This window comes from Diadema setosum, chromosome 7 (assembly GCF_964275005.1).
Source record: "Diadema setosum chromosome 7, eeDiaSeto1, whole genome shotgun sequence".
Taxonomy (NCBI): Eukaryota; Metazoa; Echinodermata; class Echinoidea; order Diadematoida; family Diadematidae; genus Diadema; species Diadema setosum.
The window spans coordinates 17,072,534-17,091,417 of record NC_092691.1 but is presented as its reverse complement, the minus strand read 5'-3'; the positions used below and the strand labels follow the sequence as shown (position 1 = coordinate 17,091,417).

General features: G+C 40.5%; 2 protein-coding genes across 2 annotated transcripts; one reads left to right on the top strand and one right to left on the bottom strand.

Moving 5' to 3' along the window:
• Nucleotides 1-309: 309 nt before the first annotated feature.
• Nucleotides 310-13,893, bottom strand: LOC140230391 (protein C1orf43 homolog). The gene is made up of 7 exons (XM_072310539.1): nt 13,777-13,893; nt 8,381-8,597; nt 5,747-5,800; nt 4,679-4,848; nt 2,873-2,931; nt 2,234-2,330; nt 310-1,138 (listed from the first exon to the last, which is right to left on the bottom strand). Exons 1-7 carry the CDS (start codon nt 13,837-13,839, stop codon nt 884-886), a joined length of 915 nt encoding a protein of 304 aa, XP_072166640.1. The 5' UTR covers nt 13,840-13,893; the 3' UTR covers nt 310-883.
• A 95-nt stretch (nt 13,894-13,988) lies between these two features.
• Nucleotides 13,989-18,013, top strand: LOC140230392 (adenylate kinase isoenzyme 6-like). Its single transcript, XM_072310540.1, has 4 exons — nt 13,989-14,169; nt 15,290-15,441; nt 15,895-16,040; nt 16,988-18,013. Exons 1-4 carry the CDS (start codon nt 14,118-14,120, stop codon nt 17,175-17,177), a joined length of 540 nt encoding a protein of 179 aa, XP_072166641.1. The 5' UTR covers nt 13,989-14,117; the 3' UTR covers nt 17,178-18,013.
• The last annotated feature ends 871 nt before the right edge of the window (nt 18,014-18,884 follow it).

Genomic DNA, 18,884 nt, shown 5'->3' with positions numbered 1-18,884 from the left:
GTTTCATTTAAATTGCTTCAAAACTGTAGGAGGAGTTCGCGACGCAAGATTTTGCAACAGACTGACCGACCGACCGCCTGACTGCCCGACCAACATCACCGTGATTCCTATATACCCCCTTCACACTATGTGTGGCGGGGGTATAAAAAAAAAATCTATAACAGTCCTGAAGAGAATGCTGGACAAATAAGTACTATGTAACTAATGTTACACACACACATTCACAATAAATAAAGTTGAATCCTTCATGAAGATTCAAAGAAATTCAGTATTATGGTTTTTGCATACAGAGGAAATGAGAGCTACTATGCTTACTGTCCTACTGAGAAACAGCTTTCCAGTGTGCCAGTTAGTGCATTTTGGAGGATTTATTTCAACCTATCATATTTTCCACACTTGTCCATTCTATTCTCACTGCAATTCTTCCCAGTTTATAGTTTACTAGTGAAAAGGAAAACTGTTAATTTCAAATAACTTTCCACTTTTTAATACTTACATAGTTTCTCCTACCTTAATCATTTAGAGTTTGTCATATATGAATGACAAGACAGACAAATTTTTACTCTATGGTAGGAGTGCAAAAATCTAGCTTTCACCAGTATGAATAATATCCCACAAGCTCCTATTTTGATTCTTATCACCAAGGTATATAATATTCATATATCAGTAGCAAATGCATGTTTCTATGTTACCATGTGTCATCAGTCACATACGCTCATTTCGGTTATTCCTCTTCTGGAGCCAAATTGAGATCACATCAATGCACCAACCAGTTTCCATTAGTTTTCCTGGGTGATCACATTCTGGCATCTGAGTTTGTCGCACAGGAACTCCAAAAATCTAGGGACCACTCTGTCTGTGAGTCTGTACCACAGTGCAGACTCTAGCTGCTGTCCTTTCTGTGATGGTAATGTAGGCGGTCTGGATTCCTGATCAGATGTATCCTCTCCGTACTGCCGTCATAGATTGTCTGAGACTGTGACTGCGAGCTGCTGCCGTCGGTAAGCCTGGTTGTCTCATCCGCCGTGGACACTGACCTGGAACCTTGCACAGCAGACTTGTGGTAAAGACTAGCACCTGAGGGAAGAGTTCGGCTTCCTGATGAAGGGGTGTCTACATTTGCTGCGGCCCCTGATACCTGTGGAAAGGACGGAATGCCAATAACCATGGATATATCAAAAAATGTCCACAGATATTGAATATTCACATCTTTGTTAATGCACAGGACCAATGATATTATGCTATACAATCACTTCATTCAGGTGACTGAATAGACTCTCCATCTTCTGATTTCTTGTGCTACATCATATTTGTGAAAAAAAAAAATGTTCTGAAAAAAAAATGTTATATTTTTACATTGTTACTATTCTGCAAACCTTGCAAAATGTGAACTAAATTAAAATCAAAGAAACTTTCATTGGGTTATCACCGCTTTTCTGAATCTACAGTCCCGAAATATTGTGTTAGAATTAAATTCAACAGGTAAGGAGTGAGGGAGAAATGTCTGTGCCACAGACAAGGCATCACGATCTCTATAGATGTGTGCTGAGTTTGTACATGCCAATTGTGAGCGCTGCTTAGATTAATGCTCTCATTTCACACCAACTTCACTAGGAATAACTAGTGCACTTGAGAATGGTAACAGTAAACTTGGGTAGGGAATTAGTTATGAATCTCTTTTAGCAGCCCCTCTGCCCTACAAGAAAACAACAACAACAACAACACAAAAACCACAGACAGCATGGGGAATGTTGTACATCTGTATCATACATAACACAGACCTGTGGAAATAAAAAAGCGAAACAGAATTTTCACAAGTTGACCTTCAATTCATGGCATTTTTCATCTCATATCCATCCTCTGCAAAAAAAACAAAACAAAACAAAAAACAACAAAACAAAACAAAACAAAAAAAATATATATACATATTTGTCCTCCAAATACAGTGAACCCCATTATAATGAACAAGAATACAACATTTCATTATGATGAGAGAATTTTACCATGAAAAATGAAATTTCCTTATTTGCTTTGTCTGTTACAACGGGACTGAAAAACTCGGCAAAATATCCAACTTCACAAGATTTCCAAGACATCTGGCCATTCGACTGTCATGCCTCATTCATTATATGTACCACTCCATGGCACACATGGCACACCACACCTTCATGCACCATGGTTCCTATCGAGGCTTACACCCACTTTTGTTAATACAGGTTCACATAAAACATACCTGTGAGTACTGGCTTCCAATGCTAGATCGTGCACCTCCTTGTGAAGACAGTGCAGACTGGCTTGCCTTCCTTTTCTTGTGGCTTTTGTGTCTCAAGCTGTATTGGAATGATGCAATAGCAGATATCATCCTCTTATGACATTAGCAATGTGTTTTATAGACAAATATGAAGCCATGCTCTCCATACATTGATTACACCTGCATGCATTTAAAATTCTGCACAGGGCAAGATAATATACATGCCAGTATGATGACAATATTACCTGAATCAATACATTATTTGTAATGGATGAATTTCATGCACAGAGGTACAGTAGGATTGTTGCAATTTTGTAAGCAATACAAAATTCCAGCAGCTCTAATAGGGTGAGATGGGGTCAATTTAACCCTGTCTGACCAAGGAGGCTCAAGAGATGGGGTCACGAGTCTTACTATATTCTGTTGAACCCATGTTCAATGCCACCACTCAAAAATATTTGAAGCATGTGCCATGCTGTTTGACAGTTCTGTTGATTTTAGAGAGGCAAGTGTCTGGTCTGTTTGGTTTCTTTCAAACACCAATCTGTTGTAGACTAGTTAGAACACAAATATAACAATCTGACTGAATCAAGGATTAATCTCCATGAACTTTTCACTCACCAGCTGATGAGTTCATGGAGAAGAGCCATATAGTTGTTGTATTCTGCCTCTCCAAATGGCTGAAAGAGAAAAGGTATGAAAAACAAGAGAAGTAATTTCTTGGCAAACAATGATAAAAAATATGATTACAATAAGATAAGTACAAATTGCTTAATTGTAATGGCAGTGTGCTGATTAGTGCTTCTTATGAAAGCATTCGTGCTCATACATTAAAGGTAGGGAATCCCATTTGCATGCCTTAAATGAAGAGTTGTATAAACACAGTGGTATGTTGAAGAGAGTATCATTTTAGAAACTCCCATAAAGTATTGAAAGTGGAAGGTAACATTTAGTACATTTTTATTGACCGTTAGATTTTGAATTGAATTCTTTTCGGGGCTCACCTTAAAGGTATTAGCCCACATTTGTAAACCTGCAGCAATTGGTCTCATAGTTAGCATGGAGTTTGGGTATGATTGCAGTAACACCTGTGCAAAATTTCGTTCCAATTAGTCCATTACTTTCATAAAAATAAATGAAAATGCACCGTAATCCGTATGCATGCGTATAACGCTCGCTAGCTCCGGTCCACGTACGTGTTACATGTACAATGTACGTAGCTATAGCCCGCGCTCGTAATTCGATTTTGGGTCGGGTTGACCCGGTTTGAAAATTGATTTTAAAACGATGATTTTCTCTCTTTTATCGAATGGTATAGACAAAGAGCGACAGGTGAGGTATGTTACTGTTATAACTTGTACTTGAAGTCATATTGGACCTGTTTTATGCAGTTTTGATTTTTGTGGGTTTGCAAATGTGGGCTAGTACCTTTAAATTCCAGTACATTACTAGGCTACCTTTGCAGACCCATGCACTGCATGTGTGTCCATCATGTATATTTTGTGAATAAAGTTCATCAAAACTTACAAACATTTCTATTTACATTCTTGCCACACACTCTATATGTTATTACATCAGCTCTTATACTTTTAGATTTGTGTTTATAGATAAAAAATACAGAAGACTGCAACAAAAAGGCTTAAGTGTGGCTGACACACAGAACTACTGAGTAGTTGAGTTTTGTGCATTATTCAAATTGTAGATAACTGTTGACTTCAAAATTTCTAAGCAGTGGCCTAAACAAGTCCCCTGAGGTTCATATTTAATGTTTTGCTGCATTTTGGGAGTTCTGTAAAAGGTATTCAAAGAACTAACAACATGAGCTCAGCTTATTAGTACGTGTATCTTGCCTTTTAATGACCTGGTGTTCATAAAGCATTATTCTTGACTGGCTACAATTTCCTTTTCGAGAGGCCCTGAAAAGTAAAACTGATACAGTTGGAAGCCAAAAAAAAATGACTGCAGCACAGAAAGTATTAGGATATCTGTGCCTTCCAATAGGATATAACATCTATTACAAGTAAACCCTTCATTCTACATTCAGATAAAGTTCACTGATAGTGACCTTTGACTTTGACCTAGTTTGCACTAAGATTTATTTTCTGATTTATCCCTATTCTTCTTACCATCCAAAAACACAATCTCCCTGGACTTCCCTCACAGAAGGTATGGCTGAAAATGACATTCTTAGTTAAAAACAGCAGTGACATCAGACCTTTCATTCCAGTCACTCAATTTCAATTACTGTCTACCCATTTCTACTCTCTCCAGTCACTGGAAGAAAAAAGAAAAAAATCTTGAGACAACAAATTGATAATTTGGTTACATTTGTTTGATGGACAGTTATCAATCTGCAACAGAATTTTCAACAGATTTAATACTAAGACAAAAAAACAAAAAACAAAACAAAACAACAGAAGCACATACCTTGCAACCAAATCTGGCATGTTCATAGGCATCTATGTAGGCTCTGCAGAGGGCATCACTTGCTCCTTTCAGAGGGGTCAGAGGTGAGACTTTCAATTGCTTAATGTGATCCCTAACACTAACTCCTGTTGATCGTGCAAGCCGCGTGTCTACTTTCTTCACTTGCTCCTCTGAAAGAATCCAAAAGATACAAATAAAGATTTAATGCCAGAGTCTTTTTCTTCTCCTTGTATGGCACCATGTGCCTAGTCGATACCATTTGCTGCCAATTGCTAGTTACAAGGGGAAATGAGGGGTGGCCCATTTTTCTAGCTACAAATGTATGCACCCCGTCCTTTGCAAGGAATAAGTGGAATCTTTTAGTGCATGAGGGACAGAGTGTTTTGCCTCCTAAGAGAGGAGACAGCATGTCATAAAACATTACTAAGCTAGATTCACTAGGACTTGCAAGAGTAATCAAGATGAAGGTAACAGATTTAGTCACAGAATGATGCTACCTACAACATTTCTCAGGAGCCACTTAAGTTCACTGCCTTCACTTTGGAAAAGATACTTAACTATGACATTGTACACTGGACTTTCACACAAAGCAGGAGCTGTTAATGTGCAATTACCACTCAAATCATTTATATTTTCCATCATCTTTTTTTTGTAACTGCTCTGTGTGCTTCAGTGTATGGGGTATAAATGTACATGCCTCAATTAGAAACAGAATACAATCACAAAGACTCTAACTTGCACAATGTATGATAGATGTATTACATCAACACATGATATACTTGTGGGATGAGATATATACGAATGTAAACTCACATGCAAGCAGTGAAAGAAAACAAATAGAACAAACATTTGAATTAAAGAGAGAAAGCACATAGTAGGTTTAGCATTTCTGCCCCTTAATATGAACAGCAATATCACTTGAATTGTGAACATTTTACTAGGGTATTTTTAATAGATTATGCACAATATATTTCAAAACTGAATCACTGATTCCATTATTTCAGGTTGAGTATGATGTTTTTAATCTAACTTTCAGAGAGGACAATTAGTATTAGGCTTGATTCTCACCGAAATGAACAAATGCATCAACAGCTTTCATCCTGTACACATATGTGCATCTTTCTGCAAAGGGAGGAAAATCACATTATTTCAGATAACAGTATCATACCAACACTAAAAGTAATGTGCATTTGCTTGCTCACTTGCACTGAAAATCTAAACACTTACAAAAAGGCACACACAATTCAGGAAAGGTTCATACTTAAAAATGAAAAGTATTAATGTTTTCAAAATTCCAAGTTAAATATCAATGAAAACCACAGCAGCTCAATCTACATTGCAAGTGTCCACAGATATGTACATTCACCTTTCTACTGAGGTACAAAGTCTATGTCCATACAGTCTACAACTTCAAAAAATTAGAATCATTCTTCCCAGCTGTAGTTTCATCACACTCAATTATTGTTATGATTTCTATAATTATTGTTATCTTTCTTCATACAGCTCAATATCATGTATGGTGTGTCAAATTTTCACTCACTGTAACAAATTAGAACAACAAAACACTTATAACTCCCATTCCACAAAGATTTTTTTTTTTCTAATCGGTGACTCACTGGAAGCGAAGTTTGTTGCTTCCGGCCAGCTACCAAAGTGTATCGGGTCGCAGTCTGATGAATCTGACTTGGTTGGTTGACTATCAGGTGAATGCCAGATGTGTGCCGCGTGATCTTCATCGAATGATCTTGCCTCATCTGATCACGGCTCGACATGTCTGACACTGACCTGATAGTCGACCAACACAAGTCAGATTCATCGGAATGTGATCTGATACACCTTGGTGGGTGGTCAGAAGCGATAAACTTTGTTTCCGATGAGCGACTGATGAGAGAAAATCTCTGTGGAATGGGGGTATCAGATGCTACGTGCACCAATGATGCACAGGACAGAGTGGATCGGTGTGAATTGGATGCCAAGTTTAACTTTGGAACTGTTTAAAACCACGAGGGCAGCGAGTGGGTTTAGGACTGTTCCAAAGTGAAACGAGAGCATCCAATTCTCACTGATCCACGAAATAGGCCTGTGCATCATTTGTGTTATAAAATAAGCCTGTAAATTCATGAAATACAACCATTTCCCCATCATGCGTCTGGTACACCTTCTACACTATACAAGACTTGAGCAATGTGTTCGGATTTTACTAGACGCAGGGCTCAGTGTGGATCAGTAACAAGGCAATCGCCGAATTGTGTCTCGCCCATTCGCGTACACAGAATTAATATTTTTTATAACTCCCACAAGTTAATTGACCTGCTTATGACCTTTGACCTTGTGGTGACCTTCAACACCCTAAGGGACATTCACCATCCAAGTTTGGTCACAAACAACAAAGGGATCAAAAGTAATGAGCCATAATTGAAACGCGCCATAAAAACTTAACATTGGGCCCTAAAATTTGTTGACCCCTTTCTGTGACCTTTGACCTTGTGATGACCTTTAACTCCCCAAGGGACATCTACCGTCCAAGTTTGGTCACAAACGGACAAAGGGATCAAAAGTTATGAGCCATAAACGAAATGCGCCCTAAAAACTTAACATTGGGCCCTAAAAGTTCGTTGACCCCTGTCTGTAACCTTTGACCTTTTGGTTACCTTCAACTTCCCAAGAGACATCTACCATCACCCAAGTTTGATTGCCATTGTAGCAACATGTGCTGAGTTACGTGTGATAAGAGAGTCTTGCAAGTAAACTTTAACGTATGACCTCAAATGACCTTTGACCTTATCATGTGACCTCTTACGGCACCATAACATGAAGGTACCCCCAGTGCATCCATCACCCAAGTTTGACTGCCATTGTAGCAACATGTGTCGAGTTACATGTGATAAGAGAGTCTTGCAAGTAAACTTTAACGTTTGACCTCAAATGACCTTTGACCTTATCCTGTGACCTCCAACGGCACCATAACATGAAGGTCCCCCCAGTGCATCTATGACCCAAGTTAGGTTGTAATCCAAGCAACTTATGTGAAGTTATTTGTCAAAAGAGAGTCTTGCAGGTAAACTTTAACATAGAAAAGAGAGTCTTGCACATACTCTTTAATATATGACCTCAAATGACCTTTGACATCATCACATGACCTCTGACAACACCATAACATGAAGATACCCCTAGTGCTTCTATCTCCCAAGTGTGGCTGCCATTGCCTGTAACAGATGCCAAGTTATGCATCATAAGAGAGTCTTGCAGGTAAACTTTAACATTTGTGACGGACGACAGACGGACGACGGACGGACGACGGACGGACGACCGACGGACGCCATTTGGATCCCTTAGTCTCGCCTTCACCTCCGGTGGGCGAGACAAAAATCAATGCATGACAATTGACCAATCAGATTGCAGAAATTCTAAAGCCCATTTTATACTAATTATAAACATTGATCTGCAAAAAATAGCCCCACAGTATTTATTTGAGAAGGGCTCCAGATATTCCTGTAATAAGTTTAGTTACCATCTCTGCTACATTTCAAACAACTATACAAGCAAATTAGCAAAATGTCAATTTAAGAAGGGATTAATGTTGCGGTGTAAAATTAGTGTGACCTTGACATAACACCAGTTACTTGACTATCCACTCTGTCTGTCTAAATTTAGATTGCAGAAATGTATACAATGTGGACATTGCAAAAGTTTTGTACCCACCTGAATCTGTATTGGCCAGGTACTGAAGGCGGTAGTCATCATCAGAGAGGAGTCTGGGAAAACCCTTAATCTGCTGTGTGCGTTGCAATAGGTGCTCAATCTCCAGCTGCAGTCTTTTAGGGGCATTGTGACCAACAGTATTGTGTGGTGCCCTCCGTGAGCGGAATTTGAAGCGGGTAATCTGGCGCTTAGCGAAGAGTATGACCATAAGCAGAAACTGTACACATAATTAGAAATGAATTTTAAAATGTAAAAGGGAAAGTGAGTATTGATTTAATGCACCATAGAATATATACAAACAGCAAGTGTGCAGGCATGAAAGTATGACACAGTATCAAAATGGCCCATGTTCCAAGTGCATTCAAATGTAGACTGATAAATCTGTCTCTTGTTCAATGGCCTTTTGTTAACTGTACGGTCGGTTATATGGTTGGTCCTCACAACAACCACATTACAGTCTGCAAGAATCTTCCACTAATTGAAGGAGGCAAGTGTAACTCTAAGGAGGAGGAGGAGGAGGAGGAGGAGGAGGAGGAGGAGGAGGAGGAGAAGAAGAAGAAGAAGAAGAAGAAGAAGAAGAAGAAGAAGAAGAAGAAGAAGAAGAAGAAGAAGAAGAAGAAGAAGAAGAAGAAGAAGAAGAAGAAGAAGAAGACGACGACGAGGAGGAGGAGGAGGAGAAGGAGGAGGAGGAGGAGAAGGAGGAGGAGGGGGGCACCGAATGGAAGGGGCAGATTTTATCGATCTAACCATTACCGGTATTAGCTAGTTCGTATGGAACACCGCGGGTGGAGGGAGGGGTAACCTCGATCAGTAAACATTTTTAACAGAAAGAGTTCCATGTATTCCCCACGAACAACCTAGAGTAGGAGTCTGGGGTCTGCATTACCCAAGAAAACCGAGATCAACATTGCTGGCCTAACCCCCTAAACCTATTAAAACTAGCTAGGCTAAACTCGGTCTCTGCCAAACTCTAAACCTCACCTAGCCCGACCAGATGCCATGCACGGGCAGGGCTGTGTCTATAGTTGAACCTCACCCTAAAGCCACCTAGCCTTGCCCTAGGATCTAACGTTAATCTGATTATCATATTGCTTGTAGTATAGTGAGGTACCCGCACCTCGTCAGGAGCCCCGCGTAATTGTTAAAAACGCACTGAACGCCCAGGACTGTGTTCAGCATGCTTGAATCTTTGCAGGATTTTTTTGAAAAATTTTTTTGAAAATTTTCTTGAAAATCTTAAATTTATGCGAGGAATATGTGTTACAACTATATAAGTATCATCACGGTTATTCGCACACGTCTTGTACGTGCTTTGTCTATGGGAGCGAGGGGTGACGAGGTGCGGGCCCTTCCTTAGCGCACAACTATTCCACATCAATCGCGTTTGACGACGATAGCTGCAAATTTCCGGTATCGATCACTTAACTTCCCGTTACATTGGAATCTTTAGCATTTTTCCTGTATGCGAGTGAGATTTTAACACAACCTGACAAAACCTGGAATAGACCTTATGCATTGACGTCACCACTCGCTTGACAACCAATCGCAACGCCATCTTAGAGGGCAAGCGAAGTCCTTGACAACGCACACGTGCAGCTAGCTATATGCTTTTCTTATGCGCGGTACCGGAGATCGCCGCCTGATGGATCACTCGCCGCCAGTCCCCAGGCTAGTGGCAGCGCGGTCTTTACGTTTTGTTGTTCGTCTCTCCAACTGTTCAGTATTTTACATTTTAGACCTGACCTCTTTTTCACCCCGATATACCTGACAGAAAATCAAAGAGGAAAAAAAAAAAAAAAAACAGGGACAGAATGGCTGCTATGTCAAAACTGTCAAAATATGTAGTGGAGTTGATCTATACAGATCGAAGGCAATGATGCTAGATCCTGTAGGATGTGCTGCCAGCGGTCGCGCACAGATCAAACGTGACGATAAACCAAATTTCAGACAGCTTTTTTACATTCTTAACAAGTTTGACATGACATGACACATTATGCAGCAATATTTGGAGTAACTTTTATCACATTGTGCAATCGAAATACTCACAGTAACTAGAGTATTCCTAGGTTATATCACAGAAATTTGTATCCATATTGCAACATCGCCGTTCACTAGCAGTAAGTCGCCATTTTGAATCCGTTAGCCAATCACATGCGAGGTACGTGGTTGAATAAAAAACACATAAAAAATCTACCTTGCATGTGATTGGCCGACGGATTCATATGCTGTAGAGCTGTTACGACCGCTGGTAGTTGCATCTTTTTTCATGAAAATTCTACCAAAATGTTGGATATACTGTAAAACATGATATATTCGCGGCATGAATTTTTCGCGAATTGGAGCCGACGGCCTTTTTTGCGGCATGATATTTTTACGAACTGCCACTGGCATTCAATGCATTTAGTGTAGACAAGGACTTTCGCGTGCATTTTAATTTCGCGAATCTTGGCGCTCGCGAAATTTGCGAAATTAAAATGCACACAAACATTCCTCGTTTTACAGTATCATTAATCTGGTGAGTGCAATGCATAACTGAAATGTTGATTTTGCTATACCGGTACAAGTTTAAATTTGCCGATCTAGGGCTGTGAAATAGATGCAATAGAAATGATCCAGTAAAAGAAACACCGATGCTGTGTGCTGTGTGTACCTCGCGTATAAAAGCATGCTCTAGCAACGCTTCGCTTGCCCTCTAAAGGAGGGCTCCCTTCAGTTGCCAAGACCGTGTGACGCCATATATCCATAAAGGTGATCTGCAATTTTGGTGAAAATGACTTTTTTGGATTAATGGTCAAATAATGGGTTATTATAAAATGGGTTCAAGAATGTAGCCAATTGGAAGCTCTGAAATGAGTCAAGTGTGCGTGCATTAATTTCTTCAGGTATGCACTAAGAAGAGTCTCTCTTCCACCTCCCTGGCCTGACGTACGTCACAATGTTTACACTAGCAGTGCGCACTCAATCAGTTGTTACAAGTGCGTCACGCGCTACTATACGTGCTGTCAATCCTGTAAACAACTTCTAGTTCGGGCCGCGGGCTGCCACAACAGCCGGAGGCCTTTCTTGTGCATAACAGTATGTGGCGTACGTATACTCTTATACGTACGTACAGTACTAGACTTATGTGCGGGATTTCCGAGTGCGACGTGCGTAAATGTTTGGGACGAACATCTTCGGACATCTTGACTTTTGAGCGAGTGCTACATGTAGCTGACTGGTATTGACCCACAAAGGTACGTGAATAATGCTGTTAGTTTTCGACCCATTTTATAAAACAAATGATGCACAGGATTATTTCGTGGCGTAAGTGAAGGTGCGGCGCACTCTCGAGTATTGACAACGGTTGCAAACATGCACTCGGCTGCGCCTCGTGCATGTCGCACCATTGTCAATACTCTCGAGCGCGCCGCACCTTCACTAACACACTCTATCCTAGCTGTGCATCATTTGTATAAAGATGCATGGTCCCGGTGTTTTAGTCAAATGCGTACGCGGGCGCACGGTGCAAGTTTCCTATAGAGACCTACGCTATCGACTCCTCCTTGGCGCTTACGCTTTGGCCCACTTTCCCGAGTCCGAAGAAGTCCGATTTACTGTAGTCAGTGGTTGGATCACAGTTCAGCTTATGATTCGGCTGAGGGGGATGACAGCTTTAGCGAACTTCTTTTGTGATGTCATAATAACAAGCACATAAGCACGCACCCTGGCATTACTATAGACTGTGCGATGCGCAGAGAAGACAACGAAGGCAACGTTACTTAGCAACACCTACGCACTTTACTCTTGATGACAGCTCAACTTCGGCAACCTTCGTATCAATGCTAACAGTGATCGGCAGTATCATCAACAGCGCCATCTACACTACCGGGACTATGCCCCTTTAAGTGATGTCCTGTCCAAATCCCAACTGTCTTACTCCAAAAATGAAGCCACCATGGCATGTCAAAGGAAAGGCTATACCATTCGCTATAGAGGTCTAGTGCTCCACTTCTTTGCAGCGCTCCCCAATTCATCGCCGCCTTCGCTTGAAAAATTACCGCACGAACGACTACGGCAAGCCAAATGCTCCATACAATCACTATATCGTATGACTTACGTTTATTGACTAAAAACAACCAGAAAACAGGAGGAAACAGTGGAAGAAGTGAGTCAAAATGTTTACTGATTAATCCTGTAATTGTATATATTTTTTCCAGATTGGTTTGAAAACTAAGCTGGAAAAAATAATAATAACCATTTTTATGCGGGGGGAACTGGGTCGAAGTTGCGTTGAATCGAAATGATTCAAACTGTCGCAATAGCGTATGTATCAATGGTGTCTGTCTATATGAAGCGAAAAACTGACCCAGCAAATGTCATCATTATAAATGAGAAGTTTTTCGCGGAATTAGACAGACTTGTCGGTCAACTCCTTGTATAGTAAAGGCAAGGAGGTATCTCATACCTCCTTGGTAAAGGGTACTAGGTCTCGCGCAGGGACTTAATGGTCGCGCATAGCGTAACTGCGTATAGCAAGCAATATAACCTTAGCTTAAAATCTTTTTTAAGGATGTTGTAGCCTAGACGTGTCGTCTCTGCCGTCTCGCTTGTCTCGTTCGTATGATCGTAGCCGACAGACTTCGTAATTTGTTCAATCGATCGTTTATAACATTCTACGAAAGCCGAAGCACGTTACAGCCACAGAGAGGGGCAGACACTTTCACGCATGAAACTACATAGGGCAGCTGCGCGACCTTTACATACCCCGAGAAATTGAACGCATAAAATTAAGTCTGACATACAAACGGCGACAGCGCATAGTACTCCGTCATCGTATCATCAGGAGATTCTGGGAGGTGATTTTTCTGCATTTTCGTGATATTTATTGAGAAATTCAGGTACGATTGTGGAATAATTTCAATTATGATATAAGAGCATCACAAATTTTCGCGCGCGATCTTGTTAGACCCCTCAACCATACACAGTTCTATATGTTGGGGCTGGTTGCAGTTTAAACTTGGGTGGGGTGGGTAGGTGGTGGGCGTGATACTGTTTAGTGTTACTGTTGGTAGGCCTACGTGGTAACGTTAGACGTGATCGCGATCGATCGTGGTGTATGACTTACTTCACTTGATAAGGATTAACGTTACCATTACAGAGTGTGACTGTGACACTCACACAGATATGATGACATGGAGTAGATCTAGGCTACATGATTACATCATTTGATTTGACATGTTGATTGTTGGCGAACCCAGCCCGCCCGGCCCCTGGCCCCCCGGCCAGCCCGGCCTGTGCCGCATCAGCCCGAACACGTACTGACGAGACGCCTACCATGTACCAGGTGGCCGGGCGTGTACGAACTAAAATGAATGCGTTCTAGCTTAGATTATAAACAACAATTATTTCGCACTTACCAGACTACCAAATCCTGCAATAAGGATAAGAGTTGTGGGTAGTATTGGTGGTAAATACGGCATACTCGTGAAATAGGCCCCACCACTGCGTGTCCGTACAAATACTACGGCGTCTCGCCTGTTAATACTCGTGAATTCAGCCCCACCGTGTGGCGTTCATCGGTAGATAAGCACGGCGGTGGGGCTTTCTTCCACAGTAGCTAGTATAAAAATTCTACACCTGTTTACGTGTAAAATCGCGAGAGTATGACCTCTAGCTCTTGGCGCACTGCGTGCGCGTACGTCTAGTTAAGCTCGCGGATGGTGAATGAAACTCGAACTGTGCGTCAAAATTGGCAAGAATGGCAAATTATTACTCGACTCAACGAGTAGAACCCAACATTCTTTTAACAGGTACGTGACATTATTTGACAAGTATCATTGACTCCGTTTATCTTGGGCGATATCAATACAAAGATATGGTGTTCGACGGTGTGTATTTTCCAGACGAGAGCACTCCACGGTGCGTTTTCATTGCATTCGCCAGCGCCATGTACTCGTGTGTTGATTACTAATGTTAGTATGCTGCATGCGCATGTTTGTTGTGTAGTGGCTGGGAGTACTGGGACTCGAGTAGTGAGCACGAGAAAGAAGGGTCCCATTTGTGTTTGCATCCATACCAGCGAAATGTGTGGACATGTGAGTGATGTGATGACATCCTATAATTCCTATAACTACGCTGTACACACGGCCCTCAAAAACGTGTCTGAGCTGACCACACTTCATTTCAGTTGAAACCATATGAATTCACGGACGTAACTCAATAAAACAATGAATTAATAAAATTTAGGTCCTATATAGGCCTAGACCTCTATAGGCCTATATGGTTACAACTGAAGACAATGACGTGACTGGAGTCTGGGTATGATGAGATGAGGTTGCGGCACAGGTAAATAACTCCGCCCCCCCCCCCCCAAAAAAAAAAATAATAATAATAATAATAATAAGAAATAAATAAATAAATAAATAAAAAATAAAATAAAGAATAAAAAATTAAAAAAAAGATAAATAAAATACAAAAATGTTAGTTGTGTTGCAGCTGCCAGTCAGTCAGCATGGTCAGTTGAGAAGTACGTAGGCCTACATGTAGGAATTTTGTTGAGACTAAAGTCAAGACATACAACAATGGTAACAAGTGGCCTCATTGGCCGGTCGACAGTTTCATTGATAAATTAAAAAAGGCAATTATTTTGCTCATAACAATATTGCCTCACCCTAGAGCCACTATAGTATTAAACTGAAATCCTTGCGGGGGCATTGCCATTGGCAGGGCAGGGGCCCTGCCCTGGAAGAGTTTCAGTTGTTTCAGTTCAGTTTATTTCTGTGTATGCAAATGTACAGTATGTTGCAGATGACTGTTCACTTGTACATTCCAGAGAACATATATGTCAAAGGAATAAATCGCTGCACCTCACAGAAAAAAGAAAGAAAGAAAGATTTCTACTTTATTTGACTGGCTTTCATTTTTACACAGGGACTCCAGGGACAGGGAAGACTACTCTGGGACAGGAGGTTGCACAGCGCTTGGGCCTTACCTATGTCAATGTTGGTGATGTGGCAAAAGAGAAGGAGCTTTATGAGGGTTGGGATGAGGATTATGAGTGCCCAATTTTGGATGAAGATCGGGTAAGAGATAACTAAGAAATTATATTGTTTTCAAAATAGTGGGGGCATTTACCTTTTTAAATCTCTTGTTCCTGTGGATGTCATACTCCTTTGAGTTTATTTAATAATTTGTTTCTCAATAGTACTGGTACCTAAATTGCCAAACATTTGTCATATATTGATATGTTATCTTCTGAAATTCCCAATATACATGTAGTTTCAATTTAAAAAAACAATACAGTAGTAGTTATTAATTGTGTATGAGATGGCAGAAACTAAGCTTTGCCTTGAAATGCTGAAATGTATAGTAAAAGTGTATGGATCAATCCTTTTCATTTTACCCTCACCAGCTTTCTTGCTTGCTTGTGTTCTGTAACAATAGAAAGAAATCAGTTTTATCTCAAGCTACACTACATCAGCAGTGATATTGAGGGGAAATTAAAAACAGATGATAAATGAGGTCCCTCTTTACAGGTAATTGATGAGCTGGAGGATGAAATGAAAGCTGGAGGAAGAATATTAGACTACCACAGCTGTGAATTCTTCCCTGAGCGCTGGTTTGACCTTGTGTACGTCCTCCGTACGGACAACTCTATCCTCTACAACAGACTTGAACAAAGGTATGTACAATTTGATTGATGGTTTTTGCACTCTCATATTTAGAATTTTTGTAATGATACTTTGTTCGGCTTTTCCATTAACACACAAGGCAACAATTTGTGTGTGTGTGTGTGTGCGTGTGTGTGTGTGTGTTTTGTTTATCATTGATGCAACTGTGAAAGAGTGACATTCAAGCCAAATGTTACATTTGCATGGTGTTTCGTGTGACACAATATGTCTAGTTGATGATTGTGCCTCCTATTGTTAGCTGCCTAGATTTAACTTGATGGCATTGAATCATCAAGTTGAAGTCACTAGCATCTATGATCTGAGATTTGGTGAACTTCAGACCATGCTGAGAGGTAAAAAGCAAAGAAACAAACTAACAAAACAGTGTAAAGCAACAGACAAACATGTATTCCAATAGGATCATATTTTTAAGATCATCAGAATGAAACCAATTGATATTAGAACTTTGAAAGAACTAAGATCAGATGGCTGATAGGAAATGGAATGGAAACCTGGACTGATGATTCACTGAAACAGCTTTCACATTTGCAGTCACAGGAAAGGATGCCATAAGATAAACACTGTTCTCTACCATTTGCATCAATGCCACAAACCAGAGCCTTTGTCACACTCACTACTGTTTCTACTTTATATTTTGATCACATGGCAGTTTAACATTTTTCTATCAAATGCATGTATGCAGAGGGCTGCCTAGTCTCCCTGATCTGCAGGAGACTGCCTGAAAGCATAAGTATTCCTTCATGTCTATATAAAAGAATTTAGATATCTCCTTGATCCAGGAATTATTTTGCCCATTGAGATGCATGTATTACATGTACACATGTATCTCCATTACTGCTGTGTGGAATACCCCTGATTTTGATGGGTGAATGTTTGCAGCCCTGTGTATGGTTTTTTTCTTGCTTATGCTGTTACCAACCTCTTCTTATCTGTGCAGAGGTTACGCTGGCCGCAAACTGGAGGACAATATTCAGTGTGAGATCTTCCAGACTATCCTGGAGGAGGCCTTTAGCTCATACCTGCCCTCCATAGTCAAGGAACTGCCGAGCAACACACCAGACGACATGGAGCAGAACATAGACCGTATTGCAGAACACATCCGGCAATGGAAAGCAAGCAAGAGATGAGAGGGTCCCAAGGACATGGCTTGATAAACTCTCATTTCTCATTTCAAAAGTTTGTGCATTATTGGACAGACCATACAACTTGTTTGTGGAAAAATTATGGTATTTTGATAATATTTGAAGGTTGCATGAATGTGATAAATCATGTATTGTGCACACTACCTGCTGCAGAGAAATAGTTTGCCACTTCCTTCATATGACACAATTGTGTCTGTTCTCCGCAAAGACAAGATCATATGAAACTTCCCCTTAACTATTTTACACAGTTTTCTGATCGTGATATATGTAGATGTTGTCACTTGCCCTGTTACTTACTTTCTGTATTGTTTTTGATATTGTGTATTTTCACATTGCTGTGCAAAAATGTGGATTGCTTAGGGTATCATAAGCACAGTTCAGCAGCCGGCAGTCCATGTACTAAAGTAAGCCCAGACATGAAAGCTGCATTTTACATGAGCATGTCGACTGCTGAAAAATATATGGTGTGTAATTATTTTTTTCCTCCTTATTTTAATCTACATATTTTTAAAGAAGAATGCTGAATGCATGTTGGTATCCATAGAAAGAGTAAGAATGTGCCAGTTTTAAAGACACAATTATCCAAACTTTCTCTGCAGGACCTACCCATTTTGCCAAAATTTACATTGACTATGCCCTGCCATGTTATCTTGTCAGTAGAGATGTAAGGAAGAGCCGTGTTAGATGGGTATGCTTCCTACCTCCCAAAATGGAATGTCCGTTTTGACACAAAGGTGTGTTGCTTTTCTCGGTAGTTTGAAAACTTGGAAACGAAACCAAACAAACATTGACAAGAATATCTTGTCATAACAAGAAAAAGTTTGAGGTACTGGTAGGGTTATAATATAGCTATTTGCATTGCAAACATTTATGCTTTGACCAAGTCTTGATATCTTCAAGGAGCAATTTTATCCACTGATTTCAGCCAATACTGTAATAGATGCTCATTTACTCAGTGTGAGGTAACTCTCAAATTCAAGTTCCAGCAAAGTCAATCAACAACATATAGCCAAATGAATTGTACCAGTAATTGATTTTGACCATCTCCAGAGACTTTATATAATTTGTGACCGGCGACAACGGTTTCAGGCAAAAGTCAGGAATTTTGAAAATTCATTTTTCCATTGAATCACATTGCCCATTTCCTAAGCTTTGCATTGATATAAAACACTTGTATTCTGCGGCACCGTAAGTGGGCACATAAAGCGAAATATAATGCACTTTTTCAGTTGTTAGCCTGACAAAATTGCAAGAAAATGGGCTTTGAAGATTCACCTCTTTCTCAAAGACAATGTCCAAGCGGCGATGCGACCTGAGAATCACCCATCTGTACGATGGTGCCAATCAATATTAAGCTCCACCTCTAGCAACCACAGGGCCTTCTGCTTGGCTCACTGAGAGAGTCAAATTTCCCAGGCACCTTCTTCGGAACTGAGCGTATGGCGCCAAAACACACAATACGTTTTGCTTGGGTTTCTTTACCAGTACGGCGGATACGATAATTGCAAGCTTGATGGTACGTGTGTATGGTGCATGTATTACCCAATGGCGTCCACACGCCATGCCCGTGTGTACACGTAACAGGAGCGGGTGGCGAATCCACATCTTTACAAATCGCTTTTTAATTGTGATTGATTGGTCTTTATATCAATGGGGACATTTCGAAGGCAAAAAGAAAAATGCTGGAGCTGG

What these genes read in the sequence shown, in the direction of transcription:
- LOC140230391 (XM_072310539.1), bottom strand. Translation starts at nt 13,839, where the DNA reads ATGCCGTATTTACCACCAATACTACCCACAACTCTTATCCTTATTGCA. An exon ending in TTGCAGGATTTGGTAGTCTG is followed by an intron (nt 8,598 to 13,776) that starts GTAAGTGCGAAA and finishes TTATGTGTACAG; the next exon opens with TTTCTGCTTATGGTCATACT. An exon ending in ATGCCAGATTTGGTTGCAAG is followed by an intron (nt 2,932 to 4,678) that starts GTATGTGCTTCT and finishes TTTCTCTTTCAG; the next exon opens with CCATTTGGAGAGGCAGAATA.
- LOC140230392 (XM_072310540.1), top strand. Translation starts at nt 14,118, where the DNA reads ATGGCAAATTATTACTCGACTCAACGAGTAGAACCCAACATTCTTTTA. An exon ending in ACCCAACATTCTTTTAACAG is followed by an intron (nt 14,170 to 15,289) that starts GTACGTGACATT and finishes ATTTTTACACAG; the next exon opens with GGACTCCAGGGACAGGGAAG. An exon ending in CAATTTTGGATGAAGATCGG is followed by an intron (nt 15,442 to 15,894) that starts GTAAGAGATAAC and finishes CCCTCTTTACAG; the next exon opens with GTAATTGATGAGCTGGAGGA.